Source organism: Podarcis melisellensis (genome assembly GCF_964234715.1).
Source record: "Podarcis melisellensis genome assembly, chromosome: 2".
Taxonomy (NCBI): domain Eukaryota; kingdom Metazoa; phylum Chordata; class Lepidosauria; order Squamata; family Lacertidae; genus Podarcis; species Podarcis melisellensis.
Genome location: NC_138529.1, coordinates 108140765 through 108153426, shown reverse-complemented (window position 1 = coordinate 108153426; position 12662 = coordinate 108140765). Strand labels below are relative to the sequence as shown.

General features: G+C 45.6%; 1 protein-coding gene across 1 annotated transcript in view; it reads left to right on the top strand.

The window, feature by feature from the left end:
- Positions 1-10545: 10545 nt before the first annotated feature.
- LOC309365169 (C-type lectin domain family 2 member D-like) overlaps positions 10546-12662 on the top strand; it is a 47307-nt gene continuing 45190 nt past the window's right edge. The window contains exon 1 of the mRNA XM_081903371.1: positions 10546-11287. Coding sequence (XP_081759497.1) covers positions 11257-11287 — 31 coding nt within the window. The 5' untranslated portion in view covers positions 10546-11256. The remainder of the gene's footprint in view (positions 11288-12662) is intronic.

Here is a 12662-nt window from a genome sequence, read left to right as displayed (position 1 = left end):
TTTAGGCTGGGCAGCTAGGAAGAGAATAGAAACTTAACTTGCACCATTTCAGAGAATTATGGCCTTGAAGCAGAAACCGAGGGGGAGGGCGACAGCTCAGAAAAGTGGTAAGCAGAAGGCAGATGAGGAATAGAAACGTCTCGTAGAAACCGCAGTCTTTATAATGTATTAAATTAGGGTTGGTTGCTTGGTGAATGGGATGTATACAGCTGTGTGTGTGTGCAAAAAGTGGAATGCCCAGAGGACACTCAGCATACTACTTGCCTGCTTCTTCAAATGGCAAGATGTTCTAGGGGTGCAGCCTTTAACCAGGGTTGTTTTCCTCTCCAAAAAGGTCACTGGAGGCTGTGACAAGACTCCCTTTGACACTCCCTTTGCCTACTGGCTTCCAGGTCCTGAGGAATATTGCAGGTGGAGGATGGATAGGGATAGGAAATCACATGGGGACAGGAGATTTAGCAGTTTGAGTCCACAATCATTCACAGCATCCCAGAGGGAATGGGGGTTAAGGCTGGGAGATGCACATCAAGACTTTAAAACAAAATAAAAACGATCCCTATCCTCGCTGCACTATATGGGAAGGTTTCAGGAGGGAGAGGGAATTATACATTTTGTCTTCCCTGCTTTCCAGAAAGCTGCCCATCCTAGCTATACAGTCATACCCCGGCTTACAGATGCTTCAGGTTGCGAGTTTTTGGGTTACGGATGCGCCGAAAGTACCGGAATGGGTTACTTCCGGGTTTTGGCACTCGCACATGTGCAGAAGCGCTAAACCGTGCTTTGTGCATGCACAGAAGTGCAGAACCACGACCAGCACGTGCGCAGACGCAGCGCTGCAGGTTGCGAATGTGCCTCCCACACGGATCACGTTCGTAACCTGAGCGTCCACTGTATAGCAATTAGTCAGGTATGTTTGGGGTTGATAGACAGCCAGTGGGGAAATGTTCCTTCATCATCATCATCATCATCATCATCATCATTTTTTATTTGTATGCCGCCTTTCCACAGTTAAAAAACGATGCTCATAGCATAACAAGATTTACATAATTACAAAAGTCATAAACAATAAATAAACCACATCAAAAAAATACACAACCATATGGGAAACAATTTCCACATACAGTAGTACCTCTGGTTACATACTTAATTCGTTCTGGAGGTCTGTTCTTAACCTGAAACTGTTCTTAACCTGAAGCACCACTTTAGCTAATGGGGACTCCTCCTGCCGCTGCGCCACTACTGCACGATTTCTGTTCTCATCCTGAAGCAAAGTTCTTAACTCAAGGTACTATTTCTGGGTTAGCGGAGTCTGTAACCTGAAGTGTATGTAACCTAAAGCGTATGTAACCCGAGGTACCACTCTAAATCAAAATCTAAAACTAAGAATACAGCATTAATGTCACAGTTTAAAATGACATAGGTAAAAAATAACAGCAATTTAAACAAACAAAAACAAAACAAAATGAAGCCCTCTCTGCCCAGTAGCAGCAGCGGCGGCAGCAGTCCTTTATAGAGCTCATCAGGCCCCGCCCTGGGCCAGGTTTTGAGTGGCAGGACTTCCTAATATATAGACACCCAGTTTTAACCCCAGTCTTCCACAAGGCACCTTGGAGGCCTGAGACTATTTCTAACTGTTTACCTATACATGATCATGTATCATGCATTGTGATCATATATCTCACAGCCTGCAAGACAAGGTGGCAGGATAGGGTAGCACAGTTGTCACAACACCAGGGTGGCAGGATAGCTCTGGGCAAGCACATTGCTCCAACAAGCTAGGAAGTCAATGATGGCTTTCCAGCCTCTGCCTCTCTGAGGCTCCAACTGGCCCCTGGGTGAACTAGTCTCTTAAAGGCTCAACCCACCAGGCTGAAGACAGATACATCTCGTCTCCTATCTGGTGTGTTCCCTCCACCATTGGGCTGGTGAGCTAGTGTGGAAAGCCTTTGGTTTCCCTGTGATGGATCTGGGTCTGGTTCTATAGGCCCTGGTACTCTGGGAACTGGTTCAGTGGATTCTTGCCTACCAGGCTGAGGTTCAGGGATCCCTTTATTACCAGCATCAGATTCAGGATCAAGAATCTAATCTGCCTCCCCAGCTGTGGCCTCTGACTGCAGCTATCCTGGCTGCTGCTGGACTTCAGGTTTGTGATATCATGCTACTCCATTCCTAATGTAGATCTTCGCTCACCCTTTTTCCCCTAGCAGGAAGGGCACCATTTTGTGGTTCAGCTCAGGTGTCAAAATGTCTTGGGCTGGACCTGCTCTCAGCTCGTTTTGTGGAGACATATGGGATTTTATTCATGAGTGACCATGGTATCTTGTGTTCACAACTAATCACAAGTTTGTTTCTTTTTGCAACAGAAGTAAGCCTTTTGTTATTACTTGAAACAGAAGAAGCTTTTAGTTTTGTTTCCCCCAGTTCCTCAATTTGTTTCTGGTCTTAAATTTAGTTTTCACCATTTCTGCATCAGTTTGCAATTTTGTATATATGTATATATAAATCTACACAAGGAAGTCATACACGTATCTGCACATTTTCACTATCATATGCATGCTCATATATAGTTTTGCCACTTTCCCTAACAGAATGCATTTTCTCCATGCTTCTTCCCCTGATATACTTTCTGCATGCATTGCTGTTGCTCTTTTAGAAAACAAGAGTTGCAAAGTGCAAGTTTCTGGATGTATTGATAAAATGATTATTGTCATTTGCTGGATTGAGTAAGACAACAAAAATATCAAAACATTGGCTACGCTGGAGGCATCTATTGGGAGTTGGAGCCCAGCAACATCTGACAGATACCACATTTACTACTTACCTGTGAAACCATGTACTGTTTCCATTTATCTGAATAACATGCATCTCAGCCATTGTCTGTATCTGGTGCTGCAGTCAGTATCTTGGCAGCCACAGTTGGGTTAACACGGGGCTACCAGCTCATCCCTCTGGGTCTCAATAAGCAGTAAGAAGACTATAAAAATGACCCACTTTTGGGAGGCTATTTTAAGAAACCTTGGTGATTTTTAGCCCTTGAGCCCACTTTTTGAAGTGGAAACTTGTTTTTATTATTAACACACACAAAACACTTCACCTAGACAAAATTCTGCCATGACAACATTGTATCTCCTGTGAAATCAACAAAATGTCACAAATGTTCAAACCACAATAAAATGGAGGAAATCACCTAAATTCTTGCGGGCACAAGCACAACTTGCACTGAATGTTTTCTTCTGCAGACACACAAAGTTTATTAATAGCCACATACCAACATCCTGTTTCTTTGTCATGCCCAGAGAGGAACCAAGAGAAAAACAAGAAAGACTGGGCTTTTGCTCTTTGGTAGCATAAGAGCAGATGTAGGGGACATTTTCCAGCCCTAGGACCACATCTGCTCATGGGCAAGTTTTAAGGGCCACATTCCAGTGGTGGGTCTGGCAAAGGTGGGTTTGGCCACCCACCCCACCACATAACCCAGGCATAGGCAAACTCGGCCCTCCAGATGTTTTGGGACTACAATTCCCATCATCCCTGACCACTGGTCCTGTTAGCTAGGGATGATGGGAGTTGTAGTCCCAAAGCATCGGGGGGGGGGGGCGAGTTTGCCTATGCCTGCCATAACCCATCCTCTGTCCAGGCAGCCAAGAAGTACTCTGATAGTTCAAGGACACATCCCAGCAAGGTAAAGCCACCAGAGGAGAGTGAAGAGCAGGACCCTTGAGAGTTGTGCCCCGGGAAAGGTGCATGAGCTGAGCCCTTTGAAGATCCGGATAGAGGTTCCCCATCCCTTGTATTAGAGATACATGGCCCTATTTGTACCCAAGAATATCCTTGCTTGGGGAAGGAGCACATGCCTGTGTCAAATGCAGAAAGTCTCAGGATCAACCTCCAGTTTTAAAAATGGCAAACACCACCCAGGGTGTCATGCGTCAGAGGATCCAACGCCCCACGGTAGGTTGCCAGGAACGGATAAGACAAGGAAAGTTCTTACCAATGCTATTTATTCAATATTCACTCAGAGAGGCTTAAAACTGCAACCTCCTTTTGCCCGATAATAAATGTTGGAAATGTAAAGAAACGGAAGGAACATTCTTTCACCTTTGGTGGGCCTGCCCAAGGATCAAGGCTTTCTGGGAAATGATCTATAATGAACTGAAAAAAGTATTTAAGTATACTTTCCTAAAGAAACCAGAGGCCTTTCTCCTGGGCATGGTCGGCCAATTGGGCATGGTCGGCCAATGTATGCCACAGCAGCAGCAAGAATACTCATCGCAAAGCACTGGATGACACAAGACCTACCCACCCTGGAAGAATGGCAAATGCAAGTTATAGACTACATGGAACTGGCAGAAATGACCGGCAGAATCCGAGATCAAGGAGAAGAGCAGGTGGAAGAGGACTGGAAGAAGTTTAAAGTTTATCTACAAAAACATGGTAAAATTTATGAATGCTAAAGGCACTGTAAATGAAATGAAGGGGTTCTAGTGATTAAGATAAATAAGAGTATAAAGGGAAGGATAAAGGATGAACTTGAATAATATGATAATTGCTGAACTAATTTTAAAGTGGAATACATGAAAGGAAGGCGGGTGGAAGCAAGGAAAATAAGATCTGGAAGGCTATTACCGTAATTTGAAACAGAGTCTTTTTTTAATTTTTAATTTCCTTTTTTTGTTTTTTGTTTTTGTTATTCTGTCTTTTTGTCTGTATTTTTGATGTGTGTGTTTGTTGGTTTTTCTGATTTGAGTTAATTTTATTGTTGTTAACTTTTGTGAAACTTAATAAAAATATTATTTAAAAAAAAAAATTAAAAATGCAACCTCCTGATGGTGTTGCTCCGAGTGAAACTCCACTCCCTCCGTCCCTCCCACTTTCTCATGAGTCATCGCTACGTGTGCTGGAAAGGGGCTTTTGCCATTGAGCTCTTTGCTCTCCTACTTGCAAGGCCCACTGTGTTCTGGGAGGCAGGGTCTGGAATGCTTTCTAAAGACACTGTGTCTGTCAGCTCTCCCCGCTCTGGTGCTTCTTCTTCCTCCTCCTCTCCCATTATTTCCCAGCTTTCCCCTCATCTTCCTCTGAGCTGTGACCTTCCTCAAACCCCTGTTATAATTCTGAAATGTCTTCTTCTTCTTCTCTGGAAGGGTCAGGCTGGGGAGACGGTTGTGGCAATCACACAGGGTCCCCGGACACTTCACCGTCTATTGATCCCTGTGCCACCATTTTATTTCTCGCTGCCACCACCCAGGCCCTACCTGGTACAATGCTCCTCAGCATGGTCCCTGACAGGAGCCAACTCCTAGGGGCCGAGGGGGTCTCTGGCCCCCCAATCAAATATTTGAGGGGGCTGGGGCCTCCCAGTGTTGAAGGGCATTGCCATTCAAATGGTCTGTGTGTGCCGTGACATTGATTATGTGGGACGTGGCTTACCAGCCCCCCCCCCCCGATATTCTATTCAAGTTGGCACCTCTGCCTCTCGCACTAGCAGCTGACTCACATAGCACCCATCTTTTGGTGCCTCACTCTGTTGCTGTTTAGTCGTTTAGTCGTGTCCGTCTCTTCGTGACCCCATGGACCAGAGCACGCCAGGCACTCCTGTCTTCCACTGCCTCACGCAGTTTGGTCAAACTCATGCTGGTAGCTTCGAGAACACTGTCCAACCATCTCGTCCTCTGTCATCCCCTTCTCCTTGTGCCCTCCATCTTTCCCAACATCAGGGTCTTTTCCAGGGAGTCTTCTCTTCTCATGAGGTGGCCAAAGTATTGGAGCCTCAGCTTCAGGATCTGTCCTTCCAGTGAGCACTCAGGGCTGATTTCCTTCAGAATGGATAGGTTTGATCTTTTTGCAGTCCATGGGACTCTCAAGAGTCTCCTCCAGCACCATAATTCCAAAGCATCAATTCTTTGGCGATTGGCCTTCTTTATGGTCCAGCTCTCACTTCCATACATCACTATTGGGAAAACCATGGCTTTAACTACAGTATATGGACCTATGTTGGCAAGGTGATGTCTCTACTTCTCAAGATGCTGTCTAGGTTTGTCATTGCTTTTCTCCCAAGAAGCAGGCGTCTTTTAATTTCGTGACTGCTGTCACCATCTGCAATGATCATAGAGCCCAAGGAGGTAAAATCTCTCACTCCCTCCATTTCTTCCCCTTCTATTTGCCAGGAGGTGATGGGCCCAGTGGCCATGATCTTCATTTTTTTGATGTTGAGCTTCAGACCAAACTTGTGCTCTCTTTCTTTTCCCTATTTTCATCAGCGGAATGTTGGAGGATATGCTTCTGGAAAAAAAAGTGTTGAATGTAGCTTTGGCTCTTAGATCCTGGCGAGGATCCAATCATTGTCTCAATAGCTATGATGTCGCTGAAATATTTACAAACTTTCAAACTCTTCAGCAATTAAACAAACAGCTTCAGATGAAAGCTGATAGTGAGCACAGAGGACAGAAAAGTTTCACAGAGGGAAGGACAGGGGTCAGAGATAGTAAACAGTGGAACAGAGAATTATCATCAGGAAAAGGAAAAAGTAAACTGTTTGCTAAGTAGTGGTGTTGTGAGAGAATGGCGAGTCTAGTAGGAATAAAGGAAATGGCTCTGCTCCAATCTGAAAAGTTCTCCCTCCCTCCCCATGACTCTTCTTTTGGCCCATGTGCTCATCCCTAGATGTCAGCCGTGTTTCCACCTTATCTCCACGTTTCTAGCAGGAAGGAAGGAAACAAAAACCAAGTCAAGTTATGGACTTGAAGAGCTGTTTGAAATTCAGCAGGGATGATCATGAGGCGCCCTCTACTGGCTTTCTTAGGTACATTCACTGCAAGAGGAGTAACACCAGTGCTGTCCATCAGATCTCAGGCTTATGTAAAAGGTAAAGGTACCCCTGCCCGTACGGGCCAGTCTTGACAGACTCTGGGGTTGTGCGCCCATCTCACTCAAGAGGCCAGGGGCCAGCGCTGTCCGGAGACACTTCCGGGTCACGTGGCCAGCGTGACATCGCTGCTCTGGCGAGCCAGAGCCGCACACGGAAACGCCGTTTACCTTCCCGCTGGTAAGCGGTCCCTATTTATCTACTTGCACCTGGAGGTGCTTTCGAACTGCTAGGTTGGCAGGCGCTGGGACCGAGCAGCGGGAGCGCACCCCGCCGCAGGGATTCGAACCGCCGACCTTTCGATCGGCAAGTCCTAGGCGCTGAGGCTTTAACCCACAGCGCCACCTTGCGGGCTGCCTGTTCCTGCATTTTGAGGGGAATGAACCACATAACTTTTCAACTGTCAGTTTTCCTGGAACAAAAACCTACTTTTTTTTCCAAATGGGCAGTAATGTGAAAAGGTTTGCTAAAATTATTACATGCCACTGTGTGATGTAACGTGTGTTTGCCATATTGCCGTTTTGAGGTTATCCCATTTCCCCCTGTCTCTTCCACATGATGGAAGAGTATTCAAGTAATACGCACTTTGAACCAATTTTTTATTTGGCAAATGACAGGAGGGTGCTAAATACAGTGGTACCTCGGGTTACATATGCTTCAGGTTACATACGCTTCAGGTTACAGACTCCTCTAACCCAGAAATAGTGCTTCAGGTTAAGAACTTTGCTTCAGGATAAGAACAGAAATCAGGCTCCGGCGGCACGGCAGCAGCTGGAGGCCCCATTAGCTAAAGTGGTGCTTCAGGATAAGAACAGTTTCAGGTTAAGTACGGACCTCCGGAACGAATTAAGTACTTAACCTGAGGTACCACTGTACTGCAAAGAAATTGTTGAGGTATCACAAATGGGTCATTGACAACAGGTTGTGGGATTTTAAAACTTATTGGATTTTGTCTTGAAATAGTAAATCCAGTATAAGTGGGGAGATACCAGCGGACTAGCCATCTTTCAGTCTTTCCTTTAACTTGTTTGCTGCAACATTTCCTGGGAACCTGTGGCCTTCTGGATAATGTTGGACTACAACTCCCATCATCCCTTTTCAATAGCAATGATGGGTGGAATTGAAGTGGAGGGCCAGGGTTTGGCTTTTGCTTGGATTTCATTTATGTAAGAACAGTTGTCCTTCCTGCCTGCAGTGCTAATTAGAACACAATTACCTCTTCATAGAGCTTTCGTCCCGATTTGTTTGTGAGGAGATACATGACATCACTTCAAGCAATTGCATCCCCATCACTTTCCTTACAGCGAATAGTCAGATTTTCTGAAAGTGGGTTTCTTGTGCAAGAGAGCAAAATCCGCTTTGATTGTGCAACCTGAGTTTGCTAGTCTTAATCCTATCTGCAAAATAGTGATAGACTGGCTCGCAGAGTAGATTTTAGCCCTTCCTGGACCCAGGACCCCAGGAGTTACAAGGGACACAGGCATCATGCAAGCTAACCCCCCCAAACTCGCAATAGCATTATAGGAATTGTAGTTTAGCGGGACCTCAATAATTCTATTGGTCACCTCACCCCCACCCTGAAGAACTACAGTTCCTAGAGTTCCCTGGGAAGAATGAATGCCTGTTGTGGTTGAAATATCAGGGAGAATTCGAGACAATGCAAATTCTCCCCAGGTCTGAAAGACCCACATAAATTTTCAAGAGTCCTCTATCGGTCAGGGAATTAAAGAGAGCCTGAGACTAAGTCAGGTGGATCAGTAAGCCTGATCTTTATTGTGATACTGTTGCAACAGGGTCTCCCTTCTAAATAGCCAGAGAGCCAGAGAATCCCAAGCAATGGCAGCTTACAATTTTTATACCTTTTGGTTACAGTGTCATCTTTCCGATACCCACCTTCCCTTAGTGTCAGAACTACATCGTGTACACATCAGAAGAGGTTTGATTGGGGTTGGACTAAATGACCCTTTGGGTCCCTTCTAAAGCCACGGTTTTATGATTCTATGACAACAGAAGACCGGTTACTTATTGGAATGTGTGTTATAATGGGTGGGGGAGATTGAGAATAGCTTTACATATGTAGAGAGATTAGGTTTCCATTATAAACTGTGCTTGTACTGGGCCTCGGCCCAGGGTACCTGAAGGTAGCATCTCCACCTCCATCACTCAGCCTGGACACTGAGGTCCTCCTCCAAGGGCCTTCTGCTGGTTCCCTCACTGCAAGAAGCGAAGTTACAGGGAACCAGGCAGAGGGCAAGGAAATAAAGAACTATACAACTTTTAGAAGACATCTGAAGGAAGCCCTGTATCGGGAAGTTTTTAATGTTTGGTGCTTTGTTATGTTTTATATATTCTGTAAGCCGCCCAGTGTGGCTGGGGAAACCCAGCCAGATGGGTAGGGTATAAGTAATAATAATAATAATAATAATAATAATAATAATAATAATACAGTGGTACCTCAGGTTACATACCCTTCAGGTTACATATGCTTCAGGTTACAGACTCCACTAACCCAGAAATAGTACCTCAGGTTAAGAACTTTGCTTCAGGATGAGAACAGAAATCGTGCTCCGGCGGCACGACAGCAGCGTGAGGCCCCATTAGCTAAAATGGTGCTTCAGGTTAAGAACAGTTTCAGGTTGAGAACAGGCCTCCGGAACGAATTAAGTACTTAACCCGAGGTACCACTGTAATAATAATAATAATAATAATAATAACAACAACAACAACAACAACAACAACAACAACAACAACAACAATAACAACAACAACTATTATTTCCTCCAGGTGCTGGGAAAGGAAGATACAGTAACAACGATGTTATCGGTGAAACAATATGTTAATTTTAAGATACAGGCAGGATACATTCAAGCGTATTGATACATCCAAGTCTATCGATACATTGATACAGTGCTATTCGTCTTCTTTGGGGACATTTGTGCAGAGAGGTGGAAATAAAACTTTTATTTTGATGAAAGCAGAAGCTGGAGTGCTGTTTTCCTTTATTTGAGAACTTTAATAAGAGGCTTGCGCTGGTAATTGGAGTCCCGCTGTTTTACGGGGCCCCCTGCTGCTTGATTGACAGGGCTCTCTGTCTCTTCGTTTCAACGTTCCATTGCCAGCACCGTATGTGGAAATAGGCGTGTTTTGCAGACTCAGCTTCTCCGACCTTTATCCTAAAGAATATCGTTTACCCTTTCGTGGGGTGTCGCGCACGTGTTGGGGCCGGGCTGCTCTATTTAAGTGAAACCCTAGTGTGAGGCAGAGGTGTGGTTTGTAATTTCTTATGACATGGCGATATACCTTTATGGGATTCGCTACATTTTGAAGGGAAATCCTCTGGGAGGTGTATAGAGGCGGGCGGAGAAGAAGACTGCTGGTGGGAGGTTGCGTTTGAAGCAGGGAACATCTACCGCGCCTTTCAGAATAAATGCTCCCTTATTTTCGTTGAACTGATGCGTTCTTTGGGTAATGAACCACGCCGCTGGAGTGTGCCCATCCGGTCAAAGAGCGCCAAGGAGAGTTGCATTTGAGAAATGAGCGTAGCTGTCAACTTTTTCCTTTTCTTGCGAGGAATCCTATTCGGAATAAGGGGGTAAAGGGGAAACGTTGACAGCTACGGAAATGAACCAGTCTCTGTGTTGCGATTTGCTCACTGCCTGTCAGCAGGAAATCAGTTCCTTCCCTAACCGCTGGCTAACCCTTCCTAGCCCCTCCTGCAAAGGGGTGGACAAAAGCAGGAAATGTATCAGAGAAAGGAAAGTAAAACTGGAGTCCTTGAACTATCGCAGTCGGATATCTGCAAGCAGAAATGGCTCGGGATTTCAGCAAGTATCTCCCTTGGTCTACCTGCCAGCTTGACCTGTTTGTGGTGCTGTTAAGCTGTGGGTGGGAAGACTGCCTCCTGGGGGGACTGCATCACACCTTTCTGGGACAGCAGCGGTCAAGAGAGAGCTTGATCGCTGGGGCATCTTGTCCTGACAGACAATCCAGGCCAGTTTGGCGAATGAGGAACTTGTCCAACAAAACTGGAGAGGCTCAAAAGAAGAGAGAAAGCCCAGAGTGATCCAGAAGAGGCAGCCAGAGGGAGAAAAGCGAAGATGGGCACCAGACGCCACCGGGTGAAGTTCATGGGGATGATTCTGAGCAATGCTGTTCCACCAGGAAGACACACCCCTACCATTTCCTATCGCTGCATCCACTTGTCTGTCCAGGCTGGACCCAGCTTCAGCTCCTTGGTGGACAGGACTTGAGAGCTGCAAGGTGAGCAGGCATCAAAGACTTTCTGGAAAGGGATAAACAAGGCAGGTTCCCTGACCTCCCCCATCTCGCAGATTCTCCTCCCTTCTCTAGGAGAAACTGGACAATACACTGTGGCAACCAGAACAGCGCAACGGATGCCAAGAAGGGGGACTTTGCTATTTGGAGGTAAGAGGGAGTTTATTGTGGGCTTGGCTCTTGAGCGCTTTTCTCAGGGTCCGTCGTCCTTCTCAAAATGCCAGCCTGTACCTTTTCTTTCTCTCATCTGCATTTCCGACAACTGCAAAAATAAGGGACAGTTGTGCATTGTACACCTGCAGCCACCGTGGAAGCCCTTTTAGGAAGATAAGGAGACTCCTTATGACTATGCCAGACAATTGGTGCCTATAGCTCAGGACTAAGTACAGTGGTACCACGGGTTAAGAACTTAATTCGTTCTGGAGGTCCGTTCTTAAACCGAAACTGTTCTTAACCTGAAGCACCACTTTAGCTAATGGGGCCTCCTGCTGCCGCCGCACTGTGGGACCACGTTTTCTGTTCTCATCCTGAAGCAAAGTTCTTAACCCGAGGTACTATTTCTGGGTTAGTGGAGTCTGTAACCTAAAGCGTATGTAACCTGAAGCGTCTGCAACCTGAGGTACCACTGTACTGACAGGCAGTGACTCTTCAGGAATTCAAGTAGGGTTTGCATCCAGCCCTTGCTAGAGATGACATGTCGATGGGTGACCTCTGTTGCCATATATTCTGCTGCTGCGCGCTCCTCACCAGGAGCAGATTTGTGCAAAGACCTGTAATTAAGCAAATAAACGTTTGGGGCGCTTAATGCTCTGAGCGGAGGAAGGGAGAGAGTGTGTGTATGAATAATCTTCCCATAAATTAATTCCTCTCTCTCCTAGCCTTCTCCAACTGATGTTCAGCTTCAGCTTACAGCACCCAGGACTCGTGTTGTTGAGAAGGGGAGGGGGGAAGCAAATCAGTGCTGAGATTATTGTTGCTGTTCCTTCAAACTTCTCCAAGAGCTTCCTGCAGCAGGAAGTAGCCCTGCTTCCTGGAGTTATCGGAGAGAGTTTTTGGTTGTTGTTTTCTGTGGGTGGGGGAGAACAGCAGCAGGAGGGGGGACATTTCCCTTGCTGCAGGGCCGCATGCAGTATCAGAGTTCGTTGCAAATAAACCAGTGAAGTCGGGTTAGTTGGTTTTTACTTGAACAAACATACAACCTTTATATTATGTTGTTTATATTGAAAAAGAAAACCATTATTATATGTTATTAATATTATTATTAGCCACCCTCAGGGCTGGATTTAGGTTTGATGAGGCCCTAAGCTACTGAAGGTAATGGGGCCCTTTATATGTCCAGCTGTCCTTTGTCAACAACAAATTGTCGCTGTGTGTGTGTGTTTTGTTTTGGTTTTGCTGTTGAAAATATGCTGTATGGTAATTTATGGAGCCAATAGGTATCTAAAGCCATTTGCACATAACAAAATATGGACATCATAGGCGCCTACACAGCACAAAACACTGTTGCTGTATGTAGGTTTTATTT